Genomic DNA, 27,499 nt, shown 5'->3' on the forward strand with positions numbered 1-27,499 from the left:
ATTGTGAGGAAGCCTGTCTTTACCTGATTATACGCATGTATTTTAGTTCTATTCTCTTGTTAGAGGAGTGGTACTTTGTCATCTTGTGCTGTATGAGGTACCGTATCACAAGCAGTTGGTATCCACTGTTGAGGGGCCCAACAAAACCTGGTAAACGTTTTGAGCCAGGAACTCAAGAGGGGACACTACCAGGCCATGTAAGGTTAGGATATAGAATACACATATGTGATTGGAAGACAGCCAGATACTACAGGGGATGTGTTGGAGGATAATGGATTGTGTAATGATTGGCTGTGACCACTGACCACCTCCTATGTGTACTAGCATAAAAGACTGTGTTAACTATGTAATTATTGGAGAACATGTAAGACCTATGAAAGATCAACATCTTGGACTCATGCTTAAAAAAGATTCTCCCCTGACTTCTGGTTGCATTCATTTTGTTCATGGATCAAAAATGGACAGAATCTAACAACTTCAAATTGTTGTGATGTTACAGTGAGGGAAAAAAGTATTTGATCCCCTGCTGATTTTGTAAGCCTGAGGGGACCGTTCCGCTTCGTGTTTTCTGTCTCCTCCTGTCTCGGCCGCTACGCCGCCCCAACCTGACCCTCCGCCGGCCCCTGACCCTCTGCCGGTTCCTGACCCACCGCCGGCTCTCCCTGCTCCTAGCCCTCCTCTCCCTGTTCCTAGCCCTCCTCTGCCTGCTCCGGCTCCTGGTTCTCCACCGGTCCCTGTTCGGTGCGCCACGAGGGGGCTTCCGCCTGTCCCTCTCCCTGGTCCCTGTCCTGGGGCGGAGCCTCCGCCTTGGTGCACTGCCCGTCCTCCCCTTTGTTTGTTTTGGCACGTCCGGGTGTCCGTGCCTTTGGGGGGAGGGGGGGGTTAGTCTCTGTCCTTGTATGGTCTTTCCTGTTCTTGGTTCAGTTAATCAGTATAATCCTTTCACCTGTGTTTAGCCCCCACCTGTTTCTGTTCTCCTCGTTAGTCTGTGTATTTAGTTCAGCCATTTTCTCCCTGTTGGTCATTGTGCGTGTCTGCGTGTCATGTTTTATGTGCTCCTGAACTCTTGGGTATACTCCGTTTTGTTTTCTTTGCTTTTGTGTTTATTAAAAAGAAACGCCTCAAATCTCTGCACCTGCCTCTGTCTCCCTCCTTGAACCGTAACACATGTAAAGTGAATAACACAGATAATCTCATTATCATGGCACCTGACAGTGGGAGACAGTGTTTTTCTACCAAACACAGAGCTGCTAAAACACTATCAATATCATTACCTCTTCATCTAATAGATATTGATGGTGCTTGTTGATAATGGATGTAATGTAGTCTGGTAATGTTATACCATTAAATGTATAATCTCAAATGAAGTGCATTACCACACCCTGTTTATGTTTATAGTATTTCAATGATGCAAGTATAGTGAAATCTACTATAGAATTTACAATTATACTGTTGATCACGTCTTTGAGCCACAAGGTGGCAGCAGATCATAATAATATCTTGTCTTCCAGTTAATACACATAAAGAAAGGGTTTGTAAGTACAATGTTACTGTACATTGTAGTATGATATATTATTAACATGTAAGAACACGTAATGTTATTATACTTTTTCATTTCTCATTTAGTGAAATGGTAAAAGAAAATAATGCCTATAATAATAAAATATTTTTTTTACATTTGACCAAACCTGGTTTGGATTCTGAATGAATTAGCATAGCCAGTTAAGCCTGAGTTGTAATTGGACAGCGACGCATCAGCTGACGTCTTTCATACCTGTCTATTTATTGTCACGTTACTCACACAGTCTGATTTGCTGATGGTCAGACTACCATTGGGGTGCAAATCCAGACACCACCCCACCCTCTCGTTGTTTGGTCCTGTGTTTCCAGGGGGATTGGTACTGAGTACAGTACGTTACACACTCAGAAATAGAAGTACCGGTGTGTACTTAAAAGGGTACAAATGTTTGTCACTGGGGAAGTACCTTTTTGAGATACAATTCTGTGTAGTGGCAGTCCATTTGTGTACCAAATTATCAAATTGTACCAGCAAATGAACTATACACACTTTCAATACTGCAGGGTCCAATGCAGCCCCTCCCCTCGGGGATGAAATGGTATAAATTGGTTAATTATTGTTTTAATTCACTCTGTACCATGTCTGTTAGTCAAACATTGCTCTTACTCTATTCAAATTCTGCTAAATTAATATTTCCCAGATTCAACCTAATCCAGTGTTGCTAAGTGTGATTCTAATTAACATGCACAAATACAAAGACTTGTTTTCCTGAATGCTCTTTATTGAAAATCCAAATAATATAGCATAGCCAAAACATTATCTGTTAATCATTATACATTTTTAATCACAGCGTCTATCATGTATGCTACATGAGTATAGTAATTTCTCTCTTTTTAAAACAGCATTCTATATGCAGGGAAAACTAAAAACACAAAATTGACACTTATTATTCATTGCTGCATTCAGACTTCTTGATGCATTTCTCAGTGAACTTGGAGCCCACAGTGACTTTACATGAGAACTCTTTGTCCTGGTTCCATTCTGACGTGTCAATGGTCAAATAGCTGCTGAGCTGGAACGTCTTGTTGTCTTGTGGTACAGCAGTACTGGTAACGATGTTACTGGTGACTGGACTCCCACCCACGGTCCAGCTGACATCAGCGTAGCCCATGGCCATCTGACTGGCCAGACACACCAGGGTGACTTTACTGGACTTCACCTCATCACTGGATGGAGGGAGGATGGTCAAGACAGGTGGAGGGAGAGTAGAGTCTGGAACAATGGAATGAGTGGAAGGAAAATTAGAACAATTACACATTTTGTGTTTTTGTTAACATAATTAAACCAAATGTAGCATTACAAGATCGAAATAAAAAGATGAGGCATTTAAAAAGCTAAGCTATGAACAATTAACTGAAAATTAAATGAAAGTATGAAACCCTCTATTTCTATTGTCATATGTTATTTAAACAACTGTGGTTTGTAACAAACTCTAATTCATTTTTACTTTGCAGATTACAAATTGATTTGTGTGTTTAAAATTAATGGAAGAGGGCTAAAAGTTGAATGTGATGATTGTGGTGAAAAACAGACTAAACGCACTACTTAAGAAACTAACAAGCTAAGTTGGTGTAGGCTTTATATTCATTTCTACTGTACAACTTCAGCTGCTGTTTCATATAGTTCACTTATCTGTCAAACACAAAGCAGAAGTGAATGTATTTGGTGAGGAGGTTTTTGGCACTGTACTGCACATACCAGGTAATAGAAAAGCATACATTTCTCAAATGTACATTAATACAAGAATTTCCATAACATTACTTTGATGACTTTGCATGACCTGGACCTGGACTTTGCATGACCTGGAGGCATTTTGCCTAGATGAATGGGCAGCTATACCACCTGAAGGAATTTGGGGCCTATGACAACAATTACAAAAGACTGCATGCTGGCATTGATACACAGTATTAAGAACTAAGGGTAAACAGACTTTTGAACAGGGGTCAGTTAATTATTTTCTTTGTTACCATGTTTTGTTTTATAATTGTGCCATTCTGTTATGACCTACAGTTGAATGTCCCATAAGAAGAGTACAAGTTATAATAATTAAATGTAAGCTGAGTCCAGAGTCTATTAAACCTAGTCCGAGTTAGAAGCATGACCAGGTGGACACGGACAGGGACAAAACCCGGGGGGCAGGGGGGAAGCAGAGTGGCAGCTGGAATTGTCAGGGATATCGTCTTGATCTGCAACACATCCAGGAGGACTTTGCACAGGGACAGCAATGAGTCTTTCAAGCCTGGTGTGGGACAAGACCTCATGTTCTCCTAAGTTTAAATAGGGCAAGAGACTGGGAATATTTAAAAACTGCATTCCTTAGATCTACATGGATTTACAGTGGAGAAGGAGAACTGAGCCTACTCCTCCTTGGGACTGAGGCAGGGGGGTCTAGTGACATTGTGGCCTAACAGGCAGGAAGTCAATCCACCCACATTGCCAAGTTAAACCAAAGGGACACCAACCAACCTCAACCACCCTGAAATGAGGGCTGAGTATTGCCAGCAGAGTTCAACTTAAGCTACATGATGGGCACAACAGGGAGACAACAACAAGCCAGTGATCCTGCCCCCGAATGGCATTGGAGGGAGGGCGTCCCAGTGGTGATGAGAGCCCACCTGGCAAGAGAGTAAGGGTGACAGTATCAAGTATTTCCGGGCATCTTCATACCCCTGGGCCAGAATGCACATAAAAAAAGACATGTTTTGCCTGCTCACTCATGTTTTCTTTACAAATGGTCCATATATTACCAATTCTGCAAGGGTATGCAAATGTTTGAGCACATCTGTAAATGGCATGTAAAACAAAAAAGAAAAAGAATACCTTGGGGGACCGGATTCTAATGTACATTATTCATTTAACGAGTCTCTATCTGAAAGTTGAAAACAGATTACCTCATATCCAAGTAAATCCTTAATTGCTGAGCACACAAAACTCACCTATTATCTCACATTCCCAGAAGATATTCCCACACAATCTCCAACATATTTATTGTGTTATAAGTTTGGTGTAGGCAATAATCAAGTGAAGTTGCTTGTTGAGTTTTTGAATTTATTTGATGTGTAAGGATTCCTACTGTAAAGGATATCAGTCTGTTTTAATATCTCAAGAGTGGTTTTACACCAAATGGTGACATGAATGTACACTACACGACATCATAAAAATGCACTGATGCTTTTTTGTGTTTACATGTAATTCCTCTGACCAGGTCTGACATATTACATACAGCCCCACTACACTGCTGGGTGCCTTGTGGACAACCTTGGTGTATCAGCTATATCAACTGTGCTGCACCGAACCTCAGGTGTAATATTTATGGCTTTGTTTTCATGATTTAAGTTTTATGACTGGTTTGCTGTCCTTCTGTTCCTGAGGCAGAGAATCAGTAGCAGAATTCAGCTCCTCCCATATACTGCAGGACTCAAAAGGAAAGTAAAAGTGTTTCGGTTTGGGATCCAGTTGGTGGTGTGGAACATAACAGAAGAAAGTCAGAACAAGAGGGAATAGTGAGTATTTGTCCCTACTTTACAGATGATAGCAAATACACTTGAATAATTGAATAGAATAACAAATGTTTTGACTGTTAATCACTGTTCATCAGACATGTCCATTCAGAATAGCACAGTTGTACAAGCTAAGAGACAAGCTAAGAGAGTAGTGTGGTGTAATGCCTAATCAATAATAAGCACTGACCTGTGTTGGGATTAAACTCTACATCTGATTCCCAGTTATTCAATATTTTTTGATATCATTCAAATGATAGATTATAGGACTGGTAATATCAAAGGGCCTTACAATATGATATTATCATGATACTAAAGTGTTAATACAATAGTAATTGAGATTCATATGTATTGTGATTCAATATTGTAGCTTACTGCTTCTTATATATTTTATTTGACCATGCTGAACACTTTAATTATACTTCCAAAAATAATATTCTGTCAAAAACAATAAATACTAATATTTTACTATGTATTTTGGTATTTGGGTCATTTTGTATTAATGATCATGATCATATTGATTTTTATAAAAAAAATGTAAAGAAATGTTTAAGTTTTTTATGCTTTGCATGTCTGACTGATCAGTACAGAGACTTTTACATTGGAGGTAAATATTAAAGCATGTCTGACTAATCTGTACAGAGACTTTTACATTGGATGTTGATTTTAACCCTTTAGACCCAAATAGAATTCTAGAATGCTGCTGTAAATTACTGAGAATTATCTAAATAAATCATATTTTATCACACATTTCAAACAAACAGACATAGCACAAAAACTCAAAACAAATTACACTTACAAGTTAAATTTATTTTAAAGAGCACATCCTGTTCTTTAATCCACATTTATGGATAAAACTTTGAATAGTTTAATGCATAATTTTTTTGGGTAAATCCACATTTAACATAGAATAATATAATTTGTTTTCTTCCATTCCGTAAACACATAAAAAATCAACCTCTCATTCTTCCTCCCTGACCTTTTACATAATTCTACAGGTTTTCTCTGTGCAAAGATAGAATGGAAGATGAGGGGACCCTTGAGGAGAGAGAGGAGGGGGCCACTGCCCCCAAAAGGAGCTGTTCTGGGAGAGAGGAGGGGGCCACTGCCCCCAAAAGGAGCTGTTCTGGGAGAGAGGAGGGGGCCACTGCCCCCAAAAGGAGCTGTTCTGGGAGAGAGGAGGGGGCCACTGCCCCCAAAAGGAGCTGTTCTGGGAGAGAGGAGGGGGCCACTGCCCCTAAAATGAATCTATCTGGCGAGAATGAGCTAGACATTGAACCTGTGAGGTGAGAGGATTTCATTTGTTTGAAATTGTCATCATATATAGAACTACTGAACAAAGTTAAGAACTCAATGATTAGGCTATTCTATTGCTTAAGACATAACATCAAATATTACTAGACTAGACATCTTAAACAGCAAATAAATGTTTAAGCATGTTCCCTTGACCTTTGTGTGAATAAACCCCACACTATGAGTTGAAATGATTTACACACAGATCAAGTTCAATTTCAAAGGTTTATTTTTCATTTGCAATAAAAAGTTACGGCAATGAAATGCTTGGTTTTTCCTACTCCCAACAGTGTAGTTAAAAGTTAAAAAGTAACAGTAATAGAGTTTACAACATCAGTAGTAGGAACCTGATGTTGTGAACTCTCTCTACTGCAGACCCATTGATGTGTATGGGGGCGTGGTCTCCCCGCCACCGCTTCCTGTGATCAACAATCATCTCCTTCGTTTTGCTGATATTAAGCAGGAGGTTGTTATCCTGACACCACGAAGTCAGTGACCTTACCTCGTCTCTCTAGGCTGACACGTCGTTGTCAGAGATCAGGCCTATGGTGGTGGTGTTGTCAGCAAACTTAACGATGGTGTTGGTGATGTGAGTTGCCAGGCAGTTGTGGGTGGCATTGCCCATCCGCACCACCTGGGGTCTGCCCATCAGGAAGTTCAGGATCCATCTGCACATAGTGTGTTCCAGACCCAGATCCCTGAGCTTAACCACCAGCTTGTGAGGCACAATGGTGTCAATGACCAGGTGTCAATGGGGACACACTTTTCTGATACCCTATCGCTCGACACATTCACTCAATTTGTAATGAGTTCTAAACCCACAAACTGTCAGCTAAACCCGATTCCAACAGAATTACTTAACATAATTAATTGCTCCCTTTCCTCCGGATGTGTACCAAACTCTCTAAAAATAGTGGAAATTAAGCCTCTTCTAAATCTAATCTGGATCCCGACATATTAAACAATTATAGGCCAATATCGAACCTCCCGTTTCTCTAAAAAATCATAGAAAAATGTGTTTCCCAAGAACTGAATGCCTTCCTGAAGACAAATAACATTTATGAAATGCTCCAGTCCGGTTTCAGACCCCATCATAGTACTGAGACTGTACTCGAGAAGTTAACAAATGACCTTCTAATTGCCTCAGACAAAGCTTCCTAATCCGTCCTGTTGCATCTTGATCTTAGTGCTGCTTTTGACACTATTGATCACTCCCTTCTCTTAGAGAGACTGGAAAACCATATTGGGCTACGTGGACATGTTCTAGCCTGGTTTAAATCTTATTTATCTGAAAGATATCAGTTTGTTAGTGTGGATAGCATATCCTCTGACAAGTCAAAGGTATGCTTTGGTGTTCCTCAAGGCTCGGATCTGGGCCCATTATTGTTCTCACTATATATGCTGCCTCTGGGTGATGTAATCTGAAATCACAATGTAAATGTTCACTGTTATGTTGATGACACACAGCTGTATATTATGATGAAACATGGAGAAGCCTTAAAATTAGCTACTTTGGAAGCATGCGTTTCAGATATTAGGAAGTGGATGACAGAGAACTTCTTGCTTTAAAACTCAAGAAAAACAGAAATGCTTGTTTCAGGACCCAAGAAACAAGGAGCTTTGTTAGCAGATATCACTGTGAACCTCAACGGCTGAATGGTCATATCCCAAAAAACTGTAAGAAACCTTGGCGTTACCCTTGACCCTGACCTTTCCTTTGATGAACATATAAAATGTCTCAAGAGTTGCTTATTTTCATCTTCAAAACATTGGAAAAATCTAAAACCTTCTATCAAAAACTGATTCAGAAAAACGAATCCATGCTTTTGTTGCTTCTAGACTAGATTACTGCAATGCTCTTCTTTCTGGTTACCCTGACAAATCAATAAATAAAATTCAATTAGTGCTGCAACATTTTAACACATTACTCCTGTACTAGCCTCCTTACATTGGCTGCCTGTTAGGGTTAGGGCTGATTTTTAGGTTTTACTGTTAACCTATAAATCAATACATGGACTTGCTCCTACTTACCTCACTGAAATGATCCAGCCATACATACCTACACGTAAGCTACGATCGCAAGATGCAGGCCTTTTAATTGTACCTAGAATTTCTAAACAAACAGCCGGAGGCAGGGCTTTTTCTCATAGAGCTTCACTACTGTGGAATGATCTGCCAATTAAGGTAAGAAATTCAAACTCAGTGCAAACTTTCAAGTGTCTACTAAAGACTCATCTCTACAGCATGGTCTATGATTAATTGTAGCCTGGCCCAGGGGCGTGAAGATGACCAGAAGGCTTGATAATGTCCACCCTTGCTGTCTTGCCAGGTGGGCTCTCGTCACCACTGAGATGCCCTCCCTCCAATGCCTTTCGGGGGCGGAGTCACTGGCTTGTTGTTGTCTCTGTTACACACTTGTGCAATTGGGCTGTACTCTGCTGGCAATACTCTGCCCTCATTCAGAGTGGTTGCGGTTGGTGAGTGTCCCTTTGGTTGATGATTGTCAATGTGAGTGGATTGATTTCCTGCCTTTTGGGCCCTGTCCGGGGCGTCCCCCAGATAGGGCCACAGTGTCGCCGGACCCCCCTTCCCGTCTCAGTCCCAAGGTCTTACGCTGCTATATTATTGTGCAGGGGGAGTAGGGTAAGTTCTCCTTCTCCACTAAAAATCGTTGTTGATATGAGGAATGCATTTTCTGAATTTTTCCAGTCTCCTCCCATTTTAAACTTAGGAGTACATGAGGTCCTGGTCCACACCTGCAGAGTACCTGGTTTGGGGGGACTGTTGCTGTCCCTGTCCAAATTCCTCCTGGTTGTGTTGCAGATCAAGACGATACCTGACGATTTCAGCTGCCACTGTGCTGACACCTCCTCCCTCCCCTGTGTTTTCCCTGTCCTTGTCCATCTGGTCATACTCCTGACCTGGTCTAAGTTTAAATAGACTCTGGACTTAGCCCACATGCATTTATTAATTATTAAAATTTGACTCTTAATATTTCACCCGGAACAGCCAGAAGAGGACTGGTCACCCCTCTGAGCCTGGTTCCTCTCTAGGTTTCTTCCTAAATTTTGGCCTTCTTAGGGAGTTTTTCCTAGCCACTGAAATTCAACACTACTGTTGTTTGGTCCTTGGGGTTTAAGCCCGGGTATTTTTGTAAAAGCACTTTGTGACAACTGCTGATGTAATTGATGGAAGGCTGAGCTATAGTCAATGAACAGCATTCTCACATATGTGTTCCTTTTGTCCAGATGAGAGAGTGCAGAGTGGGGGGTCAGAGCGATGGTGTCCTCTGTGGATCTGTTTTGTCTGTAAGGCAAACTGCAACGGGTCAAGTGTTACAGGCATGGAGTCTGAGATGTGTGTTTTAACTAACTGCTCAAAACACTTCATGGTGATTGGTGTGAGTGCTACAGGGTGGTAGTTATTCATGCAGAGGACTTTTTGTTTTTTTGGCACAGGAAGAATGATGGATTTTTGAAGCAGGTGGGGTCCACTGACTGACGTAGCGATAGGTTGAAGATATCAGTAAAGACATCAGCCAGTTGGTCAGCATAGACCTTGACCTGGTTAGTCATGAGTGATAAATGAACCTCTTGGAGTTCTACACTACTATGTATTGGTGTAGATGTGTATAACTTCAGACCCCTGATATAACTTGTAGCTAACTGTTGTTACATGACTGTGTGTTTGTTCAGAATCCATCAGAACAGACAAGACGCCCCTGTACCCAGCTGTCTGTCCATGAAGAGTGACCAGTCTATGATACAGCCAATACTCTTTAGTGAGGAAGACTTAACTACTGAAGAAAGGTAAGAACTAAAGGATTAGAGTCTCTTCTTTTTACTGACTTGTTTTCTAAGTACTTCATGTTACTGATCTAACTGTTTGCATATCACTTCAAATGTATAATTTCTTACTATACATGCAGGATACTATGATACTTTTTCCTACTATGACTTTTCTAACATGACTCTGGTTTGGTCAGAGTCTTCCAGAACAGACCAGACTCCCTTGTACCCAGCTGTCTGTCCATGAAGAGTGACCAGTCTATGATACAGCCAATACTCCTCAGTGAGGGAGACTTCACTGTTGACCAACGGTAACACCTAACGGATCAGGGTATATCCTGATAATGACGTTTTCAAAAAAGTTTGGAAGCTGCGTAAAATGCTAATAAAAACAGAAAGCAATGATGTGCAAATCATTTATCCTTATATTTAATTGAAAATAGTACAAAGAGAACATATCAAATGTTGAAACTAAGAAATGTTATTATATTGGAAAAATAAATTGATGCCAGCAGCTTTTAAAAAAAAGTTGGGACATTTGGTGTGCCATTCACATTTGAAAGCTGTGAACCGGCAACACATGGTCAAAGGAGCACTCAATGCAAGTGAAATAAGCCATCCTTAGGCTGCAAAAAAAAGAAAGAGTGGCCAAATCAGCAGTTTGGTACATTCTGAGAAAACAGAATGCACTGGTGAGCTCTGCAACACAAAAAGGCCTGGAAGTCCACAGAAGACAGCAGTGGTGGATGATCATAGGATCCTTTCCATGGTAAAGAAAAACCCCTTCACAGCATCCAGCCAAGTAAAGAACACTCTCCAGTAGGTAAAGTAGGCATATCATTATCCAAGTCTACCATAAAAAGAAGACTTCACAGATGCAAATACAGTGGGTTTACCACAAAGTGCAAACCATTCATAATTTGGCAACGCCAAAAAACATCTAAAAACCCAGCCCAGTTCTGGAACAGCATTCTTTGGACAGATGAACCTAAGACCAACCTGTACCAGAATTATGTGAAGAATAAAGTATGGAGAAGGTTTGGAACGGCTCATGATCCAAGGCATACCACATAATTTGTAAAACATGGTGGAGGCAGTGTGATGGCATGGACATGCATGGCTTCCAATGGCACTGGGTCACTAGTGTTTACTGATGATGTGACAGAAGACAGAAGCAGCTGGATAAATTCAGAAGTGTATAGGGATAGATTGTCTACACAGATTCAGCCAGATTCAACAAAGTTGTTTGGACAGCGCTTCACTTTACATATGGACAGTGACCCAAAACATTCTGCGAAAGCAAAGTGGAATATTCTGCAATGGCAGAGTCAATCACCTGATTTTATCCTGAGTATGCCTTTCACTTGCTGAAGACAAAACTTAAGGCAGAAAGACCCATGAACAAACAACAACTGAAGACAGCTGCAGTAAAGGCTTGGCAAAGCATCACAAAGGAGGAAACTGACAAAGAATAAAACATTTACATTTTATTTATGATTGTCTTAATTTGTCCTATTACATGTAAGCCCCTAAAATAAAGGGACTGTGTATGAAATGGTTGCAATTCCTAAATCTTTCATACAATATTTTTGTTCAACCCTTTGAATAAAAGCTGAAAGTCTGCACTTGAATTGCATCTTGGTTGTTTAATTTAAATCCATTGTGGTGGCATACAAAGCCAAAATTATGAAAATTGTGTCAGTGTCCAAATATTTCTGGACCAAATTCTATATTGCTCCAAAACCTGTATATATTGTTCAACATTAACGGGCATCCAATATTGGTTTTCAGCCTTGTCCCTTGCATAAAGAAACTTCTCCAGATTCTCTGAATCTTTTAATGATATTATGTTCCGTAGGTGATGAGATCCCCAAACTCTTTGCAATTTTTACGTTAAGAAATATTTTTCTTACGCTGTTGCACTGTTTGCCTGTGCAGTCTTTCAGAGTGGTGAACCCCTCTCCATCTTTACTTCTGAAAGGCTTATCCTCTCTGGGATGCACTTTTCATACTCAGTCATGTTTCTGACCTGTTCCTAATTAACCTAATTAGTTGTGTGATGTTCCACCAGGTTTAGTTCTTCACCATTACAACTTTTTCAGTCTTTTGTTGCCCCTGTCCCAGCTCTTTTGAAACGTATTGCTGGCATAACATTCAAAGTAAAAATATATTTTTCAAGAAACAATTACATTTGATGTGTTGTCTTTGTACTATTTTCTTTTGAATATCAGGTTTAAATGATTTACACATCACTGCATTCTGTTTTTCTTTATATTTTACACAGCGTCCCAGCTATTTTGGAAACAGGGTTGTACCATCAATCATTATGTAATGAATCTTAGTTTTTCTTCTGGTTATTACTTTAATTATTTATCAATATTCTTTGCAAATCTGCTGTGTCTAGACATATTTTCCATTCCTATTGTCTCATTCTTTCCACCTCAGCCAAACTATTTGTCTGTTTCTTATCAGTCGCATGTTATCAGTTACCGGAATAAGCAATTTCATAAATGCCTGAAGTGCAGCTTCAGTTTGTGAGTCATTAGACATCATACCAACTAATATCTTGAGACAAAATGTCTGTCTGGTCTTCTGCTTTTCCTACAGTCTAGACCATGGTGGAGAGTTTCTAGTAAAGTCAGGACTTAAAAAATGTGAGTATATTTATGTAGTTTATTTTACCCACCTTTTTGTTCTCTCCTCCCAAGTGTAATCTAGATCAGAACTGGCAGAACTACAGGTTTCACCTCCAAAATAATTTGGACATTTATACATTGCTTTTGGGTTTTGTATTACCATAGGTTTTGTACTTTCATCCATAAATAATAGAAAATAGCCCCTCGTTTTTTATTGTCCAAATTTTTTTCAAACAATTTTCTCATATTAAGCAGTATATCTATTTGTTTGCATTGCAAGGCCATTCACACAAGAGATTTCAAGGTTTACTCTTGATTCTAGACTTTTTATTTGGAATCTGACCAAATAAGTGTAAATGCAAGTCAAGCTGGCCATCATAAAGCTGATTAATCTCAATAAATCGTTAGAAATATTGCAGTGCATCTATTTTAGAGGAACTGCTCCCCCTTTCCTCGTAGAGAGCGAGTGAGACACAAAAGAGAATTAATAAGTTGTCAGTGAATCTAACATTAATGTTGTAGTTTCATGCTACTAACATCAGTCTTTATTTTCCTATAGGTCGAACACGTCTGAAGGTCCAACAAGAGATTAAAATTAGACTGAAACAGAAGTATCAAATACTGTGTGAAGGAACTGGACCCCATGGAAACCAAACTCTATTAAAGGACATCTACACAGAGCTCTACATCACAGAGGGTGGAAGTGGAGGAGTCAATAATGAACACGAAGTGAGACAAATCGAGATGGCATCTAAGAGACAAACAAGACATGACACACCAATCAAATGTAGAGACATCTTTAAGCCAATAAAACATTTGAAGTGGGATCTGAATCATTTACCAGAACAAGACAATTATATGAAAAAGAAAGGTTTAAGAAACCTGACAAAAGGAATCGCAGGCATTGGAAAAACAGTCTCTGTTCAGAAGGTCATCCTCGACTGGGCTGAGGGAACAGCCAATCAGGACATTCACTTCATATTTCCTCTTCCTTTCCGTGATCTGAACCTGAAAAAGGACCAGTATAGTCTGATGACACTTCTTTCCCACTACTTCCCAGAAACAGAAGAGATTGACAGAATGGAAGATGGTGGAACCAAAATGGTATTCATTTTTGATGGTCTGGATGAGTGTCGACTTCCTCTAGACTTCAAAAACAATAAGAAGATTTTTGATGCCACAGAACCAACCTCAGTGGACGTGTTGCTGACAAACCTTATCGAGGGGAATCTGCTTCCCTCTGCTCTCCTCTGGATAACCACACGACCTGCAGCAGCCAATCAGATCCCTCCAGAGTATGTTGACCAGTTTACAGAGATACGAGGATTCAGTGAGCCACAGAAGGAGGAGTACTTCAGGAAGAAAATCACAGACCAGAATCTGGCAACAGAAATCATCAAACACATAAAAACATCCAGAAGCCTGCACATCATGTGTCACATACCAGTCTTCTGTTGGATATCCGCCACTGTCCTTGAGATAATGCTGAAAGAAGCAGAGAAAGATGCAATTCCTAAAACTCTCACCCAGATGAATGTACACTTCTTGCTCATGCAAGTCAGTGTGAAGAACATGAAGTACAACAAATCCACAGAAACAAATCCAAAGGAACTGTCTCAGTCAGACAAAGACATGATCCTGAAGTTGTCCAAGCTGGCTTTCCAACAGCTTCAGAAGGGCAACCTGATCTTCTATGAGGAGGACCTGAGAGAGTGTGGCATTGATGTCTTAGAGGCATCAGAGTACTCAGCACTGTGTACAGAGATCTTTAAAGAAGAATCTGGGCTGAACCAAGAGAAGGTCTTTAGCTTTGTTCATCTGACCATTCAGGAGTTTCTGGCAGCAGTACATTCTCTAGAATCATGTCTGGGAAAGAATAAGGATGTTTTCTCACCCTCTAGTGATTATAATAAAGTGGGGAAGTCAGAGTTATCTGAGCTACACAGGACAGCAGTGAATCATGCCTTGGAGAGTGAGAATGGACACCTGGACCTCTTCCTCCGCTTCCTTCTGGGTCTCTCACTGGAGTCCAATCAGAATCTCTTACAAGGGATTCTGACACAGACAGGAAGTACAACACAGAGTAATGAGGAAACAGTTAAGAGAACAGTAGAGTACCTTTCAGGGATGATCAAGAAGGAATCCTCACCAGAAAGGATAATCAACTTGTTCCACTGTTTGAATGAACTTGGTGCCAACTCTCTAGTGGAAGAGAGGCAGATCTCACTGCAATCTGAAACCCTTTATGGAACAAAACTAGAACCTCACCAATGTTCTGCCATTACCTACCTATTGTTGATGTCAGAGGAGGTCTTGGGGGAGTTCAATCTGAAGAGATACAACACAACAGAGGCAGGTTATCAGAGGTTGCTGCCGGTAGTGAAAACCTGCAAGAGAGCACTGTAAGTTCTGTAATGTGTTGATGTATACAGTATAATGCACATGAAGGCAAATACACATCATTGCACATCTATACATTCCACTTGTAACATACATTTACTAAAAACGTGCACATTTTCTGCCCCACTTCTATTTGAACTTCTGATTGGACGCAAACTGCATTTTGTTGTATTGTACTTGTACCTGTTCAATTGCAATAAAGCTGAATCTAATAATATATTACAAAATTATTGAATATCTAACATATTATCTCTCCTGCCAGACTGGATGACTGTGGACTCACACATAAATCCTGTGAAACTCTGGCCTCAGCTCTGCAGACACCAGACTCCCCCCTGACAGAACTGGACCTCAGCTATAATCACGTGGAAGACAGAGGAGTTGAGCTACTCTGTCCTGCACTAACCAGTCCATTTTGCAACATACAGACACTTATGTGAGTCAGCTATATGGAATATGAGTTTTATCAGTTGATTAACTTCACATAGACAAATGTTTTCCATTATATGTTGTCATTTAACAGACACTCTTATCCAGAACAGCTTCACAAACACGTATGCAAACACACACACACGCGCACAGTTTTTTCTCTCTTATTTATGGTAACCGGAAACCCAGAAGTCCATGTCCCTTGTTCGCTAAACTAAACCTAACCCTGCACAAGCTACTTAATCAATAGATTAATACATGATTACCTGTATCAGTTGAACAACTTCACACACTTACACACACACACACACATCATAAACCACCAGCACTCGTCCTTCTGTTACTGTAAATCAGAGATATTCAATTCAAAGTTGCGAAAGTGAGGTCGCGGAGGAGTTGAAGTGGGGTGGCCTTATTTCAATAAAATAATTGTAAAAAACTTATTTTTTACAGACAATTAAAATATTCCTTATTATATGTAACCATCTTCTTTAGAAAGATCATTGGAATGGAAAATGTCTATTGATTGCTTGAAGCTTCCTTCATAGAACCAGAGTTATGCGCATAAACTCAGCAATGTCCTCTATTTAGAGTTTGGCACATTCAAACTGCTTTCCAGTTCATTACTCCTCATGTGTCTCTAGCTTTTGAAAGGTTTTAACTGTATGACTCTCAGGAACTTGTATATGTTGTCTGCTATCTCCATGATGCTCACAAGCTTCGTAGAACATGTTAAGAGAGACTGTGGCAAAAATTCAATTGAAAGCACTGCTTGTGTTCTTTTCTACATTTAAAGATTACTTGATGGTCTTCCCTAACATTGTTAGGAAATTCCGAGTAGCATTTTGATGAATATCAGCAAGTTTTTTGTCTATCCTGAACAAATCCTAATACATAATTTGTTTTGACTGTGATGAGGCTCAAACGCGGGACCTATTGGTCAATAGTCCACGTCTCTAACCACTACGCTATTTAACAAGGGGGATAGTCTGTCAGTCAGTCAGAGACATTCGCTCTTCTTGGCCGGCTCCGCTTACGTGGTCTGGCAAAAAGTGACAGTTGGGAATGAACAATCTTTAACTTTATTTGAAACAGGATAAATATTGAACTGAAGTCAGAGTAATTAATATCTAAATATACAAATAAATCTGGAACTGAACATCAAACTGACTGATTCTGGTATGTAAAATAACTCAGTGGGTGGGAGTTATATATATTTTTTGCAATTGTTTTCCCCATAAAGCCAGTAATTCCAGTTGAGAAGCCTGATATTATAATGGAGGAAACAGCTTGTTTGCATTCTCTCCAGAAAGACGGCTCCTCTTGTATACATTGATAACAGAACATCCTGAAGTATGATTTGGTGGATTACATCTTGGGAAAGAATCATGTTCTACAATGGGCGATGCTGTTCTGTGATTTATCACTGGCCAGGAAGGATTACTTCTGTTGCGTGTCCCCTTACAGTATAATGCCACTCTAACAAACCCTTAATGTTTGTGCATATTCCCGGGTTTCCTAAAGAGAAATAAACGGAAAACAGTTTCCCAGCCTTGCTTTAAAATCAGCTGTAAAAACGTTTACTCCGGGACCTTAAGGTTTAGCCCACGTTTTCTAAACCTATCGCGTTGAAGGTTAAGAAATAATGCGTTGAAGGTTTTTTCCTCGAGTGGGGAATTGATTTCTGAGAAAAATATCTCTGATGTAGTCTACATTGAAAAACGTAATTTAAAGTCTGTCACGCATTTATAGCAGCACACTGAATGCCAGCGCTTGTGTTTTATAAAATCAAGGAAGAGTGTCTTAATCAGTGTTGCCAACTCCTCCGTAAGGAAAATCGCTATTGGCTGTCCTAAAAGTCGCTAAATGACGTCATTGCCTAATTTGCATAACTTCCCATCAGCATCATTAATGGATTTTCTTTTTTTTTTTTTATACAAAACTCTCGTTGGGGAAAAAAATATACATGCGTGTTTACAAATGTTTTCCATGTACAAGAAATAATCACCTGAGCAAAAAAACTAAGAACAAATCAAAAAGGGGGCGCTATTTAAGTCAAAATCAAAAGGCTAGAAAAAAAATAAACATTTAGAGGGACACACAAGGGGAGATATCATCATGGTCATGGATTAAGAGAACTGCACCAACTGCATGTGATGGAAGCTGCCTGTAGGAGAGGAATAACGTCGTAGGAAAGACAAAAAGTGAGTAAAAACACCCTAAATATGTTTAGAACTACAGCTCGTAGGAACTGCTGTGCGAGGACTGGGCTGCCTGTGAGTGCTTTCAGATGGGGGAGGGGCCCACGGCGGCACCCGCTGCTCGTTGAGAAGAGTAAAAACAAGTCTCTAATAACACCACAAAAAGTCGCAAGATTTGTCGCTAGTCGCTTTTTTGAAAAAAATCGTTAAGGGGGTCTGAAAAGTTGCTAAATCTAGCGACATAGTCGCTAAGTTGGCAACACTGGTCTTAATGTCTTAAGTTAAATTTCTTCTAAATATAAATTATCTCAGGTACACAATGACATTACCTTGACGTCGTGTATGGAGCCTCCGCTCATCGCAAAGTGATGTACGTCCCATGTGACCGGTAGAGACTGCACAGACATCAGCCACTATCGGAGCCAAGTTCTGCCGATAGCAATATTTAATAAAACTTCCTATCGGCCAAAGGATTTATTGGTCTTCCTGTAGAACAAGATAGGGTGATTATCCTAGCCACTGTGTATTAATATCTTGTTGTTACTGTACTTGTGGTCTTTTGATTCAGGCTGGGTATCTGTAGCACTTTGTGACAACTGATGTAAAAAAAAATACAATTATTTTGGGAGTAGCATTAATGCCAAATACACTTTTTTATTTAATCTTACTTTTTTTTTCCAATAGCCCAAATTACTCCTCAAAAATAATATAAATTACTTTATGGGTCATGTTATGATTACTATATATTAGCAATGAGACAGAAGGGGGTGTGGTATATGGCCAATATACCATGGGTAAGAGCTGTTCTTAGGTACGATGCATCATAGGGTACAGTGCTTAGCTGTGGCATATTGGCAATACGATGCCTTATTGTGCAAAAGAATACCGACACAGGACAGAGGAATAACTCTGCCTAGGAGGACCTGTGAGGAATCTGTTTCTCAAACTAGACACTCTAATGTATTTGTCCTCTTGCTCAGTTGTACATTGGGGCCTCCAACTCCGCTTTCTATGCTGGTTAGAGCCAGTTTGCATTATTCTGTGAGGGGAGTATGTGTCATCATTGTACAAGATCTTCAGTTTCTTAGCAATTTCTTGCATGGAATAGCCTCCATTTCTCAGAACAAGAATAGACTCACGAGTTTCAGAAGAAAGTTATTTGTTTCTGGCCATTTTGATCCTGTAATCAAATCCACAAGCTGATGCTGAAGATGCTCTGAAGAAGGCCAGTTTCATTGCTTCTGTAATCATCACAAACGTTTTCAGCAGTGATAACATAATCACAAAACTGTTTTCTAATGATCAATTAGCCTTTTAAAATTATTTTCTTTAAAAAAAGGACATTTCTATGTGACCCCAAACTTTTGATGGTAGTGTATATCTAACAGATTATGTAATCTCCCCAGACTGGATGGATGTGGACTCACATATAAATCCTGTGAGACTCTGGCCTCAGCTCTGCAGACACAAAAATGCCCCCTGAGGGGACTGGACCTCAGCTACAATCACCTGAAAGACAGAGGAGTGGAGCTACTCTGTGCTGAGCCAACCAGTCCACTCTTCAGCATACAGACACTAGTGTGAGTCAAATATCTGGAGTAGTGATGGCCATTCAATGCTTCATTTGCATTTTTTTTGCAGCAGGATATTATGCTGGCAGCACTAAGATTTTCTTTATCACAATAAAAGCCATCATTGAAATGTATACAGCAATATAATTAACAATCTAGTCTGTGAAAAAGAACAGACAAGAATAACATTCGAACGGACATTAAATATAAAATGTACAGACTAGATTGTTAATTATATTGCCTTATATATTTCAATGATGGCTTTTATTTTGAAAAAGAACATCTGAGTTAGCGCTGCTAGCATAATATCCTGCTGCTAGAAGAACGGTAATGAAGCCTCGAATGGCCATCACTAATCTGGAGTATGAGTTCTTATGTGTGTTTTAAAAAAAAATTTAAACAACCTCTTCTGCCCTCTAGTCTAGGTTATTGTGGTCTGACAGAGGTCTGCTGTTCAGATCTGGCCTCCATCCTGCGTTCACCCAACTCACAACTAAAACAACTGGAGCTGAAAGACAATGACCTGAAGGACTCTGGAGTTAAATTGCTCTCTGCTGGACTGGAGGATCCCAGCTGTAAATTACAAACACTGGGGTAAGAACAGGTGTATCAATTGTTTGTAATGGTTCCGCAAAATAAACACTGCCTAAAGTCTGAAACCCTAAAAACATGTACTTTGAATTTCCTGAGTGGATATTACGAAAGTGCAATTAAATAATCTTAAATATAGAAGCTAGACAGCTGTTGTGTTTCTCTATTCAGGTTGTCAGGTTGTCTGGTCACAGAGGAAGGCTGTGCTGCTCTGGCTTCAGCTCTGAGGTCAAACCCCTCCCACCTGAGGAAGCTGGACCTAAGCTACAATCACCCAGGAGACTCGGGAGTCAGACTGCTCTCTGCTGGACTGGAGGATCCACACAGGATAATGGAGAAACTCGAGTATGTAGAGGATTTGGCACAATCAGTGTGAAGTTACTTTTATATTGAAAATATGGTGAAATTGCTTCCGGCTAATGGTTAATATTTCAGAAAAAACTAACATATGGTTTTAGTCTTAGAATTAGTGTTAAATTTAGGTTTGACATTTTGGGGTTAGAATTAGGCCTAGGTTTAGGGATAGGTAGTATTGTGTGGCCATACCTCCAACTCTTGTCATGCCTCCTTGGAGGTCTGTCAGTGTTTGTTCATCAAAAACTGTATGAATGGAGACATTTCTCCTATTGCTAAGATTTATTTTTGATGTTACATTTAAAAAAATGACCCTGTTGAATTATAAGGAGTGTGTTCACTAATGTTCACATAATTTATAGTCCTTGTAAGAGGAAGACATGAACTACATTCTGCATCCAGTTCACATCCAACTACCACACCCCACAAATATATTTTAGAAAGGTGTGAATTACGTTTGATGTGATTTTTCAATTTGTACCTTTCTGCAACATTTCTTAATAGGCTACAACATGTTATTTGATCATGTTAGTTAATTTGTAATAATAAGAAGAATCCATATCTAGTCGTAATTTGTGATATTATACTATGTTCATGTTAAACCATTGTTTAATTATTATAACTGGACTGAGAAAATAGGAAATCAAATGGGAAGCTGATTCTACAATGTAAGGTTTATAAAACACTGTATTTCATAGACAGCTTGGACCTACAGTATTAGCTTAAGGCAGTTTCTGGGGAGATATCATTTTGCCTTTTTCTTTCTTTTAATAGTATTTTGGAGGGATAAAATAAGTTAAATGCAAGTCCAGTGCACATCCAACTGCCACCCCCCTCTGGTTTCAGTTTGGCATCTCAACCAGGATCAGTGACTGACACACGCCCCCAAAACAAATTGTATCATACACTTTCTTGCACAACTGGTTGGATTCAAGAGGAGTTTGTTTATTTGCCATATTTGCATTTTTATAGTCAACAAGGTTCTTTGGAAATGTCTCTGTTGAAAATAACCTGAGGTTGGATGGTGGTGGAAATGGATTTTGACGTATAAAGTATAAAGAGAGTATTACAATTGTAGTACAAATATCAAAGCTTAAAGTACTCCGGAGATTTGAGGTGATTGCAAGAGCAGAGAAGCATGCAGAGTTCAGGAAGAATAACCCAAGAGAGCCTTTTCCACCTTCACTCTGGTTATATCCTAAACTCAAGTAGTGGGGGTTTGATTAGCTGACCTAAGGAAAACAAAACCAGTCCTGTAGAGTAGACCCTTTATCAATCAGTGACACGTTCTGATCGGTTTCCTGGGGCTCTTCCTATGACACAGGGGTGTTATCTCAAGGATCAAGCTGGCCAATTAAAAGCAACCCTTTTGTCCATGCATTCACTAATTACAGAAACATTTGTTAACCATAAACATTCCAATGACAGCCTACTAGGACAGAATACAAGAACCCAGAAAACATTTCTGTACTTACTAAGAAAGAATCATTTAACTGGTAACTAGATAGTGGACTTTACATTTTCCGGGTCCTTCAATGGCACTTAGACAGGCACCAGAATAGCAGTTATCATCTTTGATTGCTTCTCTAAAATGTCTACTGTGCAATAAATTGCACAAAAACGATTACAAAGCATAGCTGAGCTCTTTACTTGTTTTACATGCAGCACGGAAGAAAGTCAGTTGCTAGTTGAGACTCCCATATGGTGTGAGGTGTTCCCATTGTATGCCAGAAAGTACAACAGAAGAGATGCATAACAATGTGTTGAGAAGGGATGTTACATCCTGGTATACAGGTTGTTGCTTGACCCCCCATATAGACACAATGAGAACACATCTAGCCTATTCAAGTCATAACGGTTCTATGATGAATTCCTAAAGGAACACCAAAGTTAATGATCTGTGCACACCTTAAGACCTATGAACTGATTACGAGCAGTTAAAGAAAGCTAACAATGATCTGCAAGTACATCTTTCCCATATTACAACAATACGATATAATCTGCTGAGTCATTTGTTTCTTCTGGCCCAAAAAATGATATTCTCTCCCTAATATTCATCTTATGGCTAGTCATCCATCGTGACATCAGCCATCTACTCCCCTCCACTAGCTACTTGCTAACAGATCCTACATCGATGCAGAGTTGTTAAAGGGGATGTTGGAGGGTCTAATTAATCCCCTACAAAAACATTCTCTAAAATATATTAAGACAATAAAATCAAATGTTTGTATAAAGGTTAATAATAAATGTATTTTAAAATGATCTGGTATTTTTGAATAACTCAAATGTTGTCAAGGGGGGTTTTGAAGCAGAGTTTGTGGGTTTGAGCCCTGTGTGGGTCCAGGCGACCTGCCAGAGAGGAAGCTATTCTGTTAGACACAATATGTTGACAATCGGTTTCACTAGCAGACACCTAATGACTATTTGCTCCTCTGCTTTTCTTACAGTCTGGACCATGGTGGAGAGTTCAGGATGAAATCAGGACCCAGAAAATGTGAGTGATTATATTTTATTATAAGTGTGTGTTTAAAGGAGGGGAAGATTGAGACAGGGGTAGATAGAGGGGAGTGTAAATGGGGGGTAGATAGTATTTCATAAGTATGGAGGAGGATCGATTTTTAAACACTTTTATTATTACTATTAACCTTCATTTAAACTGAGAAATTGACTGAGACCAAGATCTCTTTTACAGCCATGCCCTGAAATAAATCATAAAGCAGTTACAAATGAAAAGATAAAGGTAGGTAGAGGGGGGTAGATAGAGAGGGGTTAGGTAGAGGGGGGTAGATGGAGAGGGGTTAGGTAGAGGGGGGTAGATGGAGAGGGGTTAGGTAGAGGGGGGTAGATGGAGCGGGGTTAGGTAGAGGGGGGTAGATGGAGAGGGGCTAGGTAGAGAGCAGGGGAGGATGGAGAGAGAGGGTGTTACAAATCCTGTGGCTTTGGAAGTCTAAGGTGGATGGTAAAGAGACCTGTAACATACATTTCATGCTGAGTGTAATAGTGTAAAGGAACATTGAGAACAAAAAAGAGACAACCAAAGCTACCGTCAAACAAAATGTCCATTACATTTATTTTAAACAAAGGTCAAAAACCTCTAAACTGAACTTGCCTGCCTCAAGAACCGCTTAGCTCACTACTAACTATACAAATAATAATAGTGAAAAAGAACAGTGAGAACAAAATACTGTGACAACCCGAGAGGTGTGGGGGGGTTGCGAACACCAGGCAGCAGATTGTCAGATCGGAAGATGACTGATTTTATTTAACAATTTAGACCCCAATATAATTCTATAATGCTGCTGTAGATTACTGAGAATTCTCAAAATAAATCATATTTTCTGACACATTTGAAACAAATAGATATAGCACAAAAACTAAGAACAAATTGAAATTACAAGTTCATTTTGTTTTAAAGAGCATATCCTCTAATATAATTTATTTTCTCCTATTGTGTAAACGCATGTAATAAAACTCAACCTCTCACACTTCCTCCTCTCCCTCTGCGAACGCATTACACATTTGTTACTACACAATTTCTTTAATAAATTCATAGACGAGCAAGATAGTAAGCTAGCTTCCGCAAGCAGTTGGGGTCATTGCTATATTGCCTAGGCTAACTGACATCGGAAGAAACAAGAACCAACCGCTAAGTTTGCTTGAAACGAAACTGCCTCTTTTTGACCAGAGTGAGACAGCAATCATTCGCATCTAATGGGATCATAACCTAAGCACAAAAAATCTCACCACACATTACTTAATAGATAGTAAGTGAAAGTATGTGGCACACCTTTCGGCAGATTCAGGGAATCATCATCATAATTATGTGATGACGACGACAGTAAAGCACAACAGCCTCCACTCTTTGCAAGTTAGTGGAAATGACAGCTATTCACTTCAAAAGCAAGACACATATTTGCGGCCAAACAACTTTTCTATGGTCTGACAGATTAACCGAACCGGACAATTAGTTGTCTAGTTATGGCAGTTTCTATTTATGAATGAAATGTATTGCCAATATTTCACTGCATTCAATATGGACAACACCAAACATATATCAGCAGTTTATCTATTACTCACCTCAACATCATTATCGCTTTCGAAGAGCAAGGATCTTTCCAAAATCGTATCACCAAACAACACAGAAACAGCCTCTTCTAACTTAAAGTCGTGGTCACTTTGGCGCTAGCATTCTGAGTAAAGAAATTATAAAAATTTAAAAAAGTCAAATGACAACATACCGTTTTTCTAGTGTCTTATTAATAACAGCATCCTTGGTAATACAGTTACAGGTTTTTATAAGGTAGATTTGGTGATATTTACACAACTATTATTGTTAAAGGAACACGGTTTTCCGTGGCCGCTACAGTAATCTAAAGGAAGTCCATGGATGGCCGCTAAGGGGTTCTAAGTTAATACAAAGAACTCAAAATAAACAAAACACTTCTCACTGTCCTCTTCATTCACGCACATGGTTCCTCACAGCCTGTTGTTCCTTGGGCTCATCTGTCTGCACCTGTTTTAAATAGGGTGCTTCTCATCTGATTGGCAATCTGGCCTCATTATGCACAGTTGAGATGACACCCAGGTGTTGGCTACACTTGGCACCTCCTAGATGCAAACCCAGCGTCTGGCAATGTACCGGCCGTCCATCTTCATTCCCCTCTGCTGACCACTGGGGGCACTACAATACACAGACAACCAAAACTACTGTCAAACACAAAAGTGGTTTTAGACTGTGTTTCCCTATGCGTTGTCTACATCCATGAGCGACATGCTAAAAATCCCCTTTTACCAGGTGCAAACAAACGGCATAGGTAAAACAGCAACTGGACAACAACAAACATTACAGTACAGCAATACATACATTAAACATGACAGAGGGAGATGTATGGACAATGATTAAACTATGTGGTGTATGAAGAAATAAAGGTCTGTGTATCAAAATGTGTGATGTGACTGGGTTATGGAAAAGAGGAAGAGGTGGTGCAATCAGGAGTGTCCACTGATTGGTTCACCTCAGGCAATCAAAAAACAAACGGATGACTGACAGGTGGGACACACCAACGACCAACCATCAGGAACATAAAGGGACACCTGTGAATAGGGCAGAAGTACAGGATGTAACAAAGGGGGTAGATAGAGAGGGGCAAGGTAGAGGGGCATTAGATAGAGGGGGGCTAGGTAGAGAGGGGTTAGGTAGAGAAGGGGTAGATAGAGAGGGTCTAGATATAGAGGGGTTAGGCAGAGAGGGGGTAGATAGAGAAGAGCTAGGTGGGGGGAGTAGGAAGAAAGGGGTATGGTAGAGGGGGGTAGATAGAGAGGAGGTAAATTGAGAGGGGCTAGGTAGAGAGGGTTTTAGATAAAGTGGGGTTAGAAAGAGAGGGTCTAGATATAGAGGGGTTAGATAGAGAGCGTCTAGGCAGAGGGGGGTTAGACAAAGAGGGGTTAGGTAGATGAAGGGTAGATAGAGAAGAGCTAGGTGGGAGGAGGGGGGTAAGGTAGAGGGGGAGTGTGAGAGAAGAGTGAATGCTGATGATGATAATAATGATGGTGATCTCTAATACTGTTTTCTGGTCTCCCCCTTTAGATGCCTGTGAAGTTATACTGGACCCAAACACAGCAGCTAGAACACTCTCTCTGTCTGACCAGAACAAGACAGTGACATCTGGGGAGAAGCAACCATTTCCTGATCATCCAGAGAGATTTCAGTGTTGGGAACAAGTTCTGTGCAAAGAGGGTCTGTCAGGACGACATTATTGGGAGTTAGAGTGGAGTGAGGGAGGGGCTGGTATAGCAGTGACATATGAAGCAATCAACAGGAAAGGATGGGGTTGTGACAGTTGGCTTGGATCCAATGACAAGTCCTGGAGTCTGATCTGCTCTGGAAACAGTTACACTGCCTGGTATAATAATAAGAGAACTACCATACCTGAACTCCCCTCCTCCTCTTGGTCTAACAGAGTAGGAGTGTATCTGGACTGGCCAGCCGGCACTCTGTCCTTCTACAGGGTCTCCTCTGACACACTGATACACTTACACACATTCCACTCTACATTCATTGAGCCACTCTACCCAGGGTTTTTTGTGGGCCCTGGCTCCTCAGTGTCTCTCTGTCAGGTAGTATAGGCTCCTGTGTCTGTTAATTCAAGCTTGCATTATGAAAGCGCCTGTCTATTCAATGTCTCTGTGTCAGTTACACTAAAGAAATATACTGTAGATAAAATGAACATATTTTAATAATGTGATTTTAATTATTCCTGCTTAAATTGAGATGGTCAATAAAATGTAATACATTAATTTAAATCTAACAAAATATATAATATGTACAGGATACAAATCTTTTTTATGAACATGTTTTTTGAAAGCAGAATATTTGTTGTAGTTAATTGCATTCAGTGCAATTAACACTGGATGCCAATAGATTAAATGAGCAAACTTCCAACACTAATACTTTTTAATTAAGCTTCTGTCATTACTGTTTGCATCTGTGTCTGGTTAGCTCCCTCTACATCAGTTCAGTATTTGCTTTTACCCATGGTGAGGTACTGTCATTTTCATTTCAAACCCTACCAAGCCTGAGTACTTTCACACACTTTAAACCCATAGACATTAGTAGAACTTAGTAGAAGTTTTGACAGGAAGATATTTTATGTAATTGTTACAATTTTGTGTTTGATGTTTGTGTAGCTATGATGAATTAATCAGTCAATGTACATACAAAACAAAGATAATAAAACAATTCAACCAGAAGCAGAGCATGCTGTGAACATTTTCATTTAAACTTACAAAAATGTTGTAAAAGTCAGATAAAACATTTAAAGTCATTAGGAACATTTCTTTAACCTTGAGTTACACTTAGTAGCAACATTTGAGAAAGAACTACATTAGGATTTGCAGTGTAATATCAATTCTCCTTTCTTCCAGAGCATGAGGTGCCCTAATGCTCCGGTAGCGTCAACCAGACGGCGGCAACAGTGTGAACAGACCATAACCTTGGTGGCTGTAGTCTTTGATGATGGCATCGGGTATGATAGAAGCAGAGGCCTTTCTAGGCATAGGCAACCTAGGCGGTCGCCTAGGGCGCCACCTGCATGGGGGGTGCCACACGCCCTTTAAAAAATATTATAACAAATATATATTTATATATATGGGGGAAA

The 27,499-nt window shown here is 39.9% G+C and overlaps 2 protein-coding genes and 1 long non-coding RNA gene across 6 annotated transcripts in view; 1 reads left to right on the forward strand and 2 right to left on the reverse strand.

The window, feature by feature from the left end:
• Positions 1-2,461: 2,461 nt before the first annotated feature.
• Positions 2,462-27,499, reverse strand: part of LOC105029061 (immunoglobulin lambda-1 light chain-like) — a 40,865-nt gene continuing 15,827 nt past the window's right edge. The window contains exon 4 of the mRNA XM_029123085.2: positions 2,462-2,791. Within this exon, the coding sequence (XP_028978918.2) occupies positions 2,466-2,791 (326 nt within the window). The 3' untranslated portion in view covers positions 2,462-2,465. The remainder of the gene's footprint in view (positions 2,792-27,499) is intronic.
• Positions 5,017-26,609, forward strand: LOC105029060 (NACHT, LRR and PYD domains-containing protein 12-like). Of its 2 annotated transcripts, XM_029123063.2 has the most exons (12): positions 5,017-5,082; positions 6,078-6,365; positions 10,068-10,181; positions 10,358-10,471; positions 12,768-12,814; positions 13,356-15,198; positions 15,459-15,632; positions 19,233-19,406; positions 19,818-19,991; positions 20,160-20,333; positions 22,790-22,836; positions 25,930-26,609. In XM_029123063.2, exons 2-12 carry the CDS (start codon positions 6,100-6,102, stop codon positions 26,466-26,468), a joined length of 3,666 nt encoding a protein of 1,221 aa, XP_028978896.2. In that variant the 5' UTR covers positions 5,017-5,082; positions 6,078-6,099; the 3' UTR covers positions 26,469-26,609. The 2 variants fall into 2 exon arrangements, with proteins under 2 accessions (XP_028978896.2, XP_034151144.1); XM_034295253.1 differs by lacking the exons at positions 5,017-5,082; positions 6,078-6,365 and adding an exon at positions 9,907-9,938.
• On the reverse strand, positions 14,058-18,316 carry LOC109616278. Of its 3 annotated transcripts, none has more exons than XR_004576427.1 (5): positions 18,156-18,316; positions 15,480-15,551; positions 15,086-15,124; positions 14,241-14,281; positions 14,058-14,148 (listed from the first exon to the last, which is right to left on the reverse strand). It is a non-coding gene; the product is annotated as an uncharacterized LOC109616278 (long non-coding RNA). The 3 variants fall into 3 exon arrangements; XR_004576426.1 differs by lacking the exons at positions 14,058-14,148; positions 14,241-14,281 and adding exons at positions 14,761-14,851; positions 14,946-14,998; XR_003782492.1 differs by lacking the exons at positions 14,058-14,148; positions 14,241-14,281; positions 15,480-15,551 and adding an exon at positions 14,761-14,851.

The sequence above is a fragment of the Esox lucius genome, chromosome 11, assembly GCF_011004845.1.
Source record: "Esox lucius isolate fEsoLuc1 chromosome 11, fEsoLuc1.pri, whole genome shotgun sequence".
Taxonomy (NCBI): domain Eukaryota; kingdom Metazoa; phylum Chordata; class Actinopteri; order Esociformes; family Esocidae; genus Esox; species Esox lucius.

What these genes read in the sequence shown, in the direction of transcription:
- LOC105029060 (XM_029123063.2), top strand. Translation starts at nt 6,100, where the DNA reads ATGGAAGATGAGGGGACCCTTGAGGAGAGAGAGGAGGGGGCCACTGCC. An exon ending in GACTTCACTGTTGACCAACG is followed by an intron (nt 10,472 to 12,767) that starts GTAACACCTAAC and finishes CTTTTCCTACAG; the next exon opens with TCTAGACCATGGTGGAGAGT. An exon ending in TGCAACATACAGACACTTAT is followed by an intron (nt 15,633 to 19,232) that starts GTGAGTCAGCTA and finishes TAATCTCCCCAG; the next exon opens with ACTGGATGGATGTGGACTCA.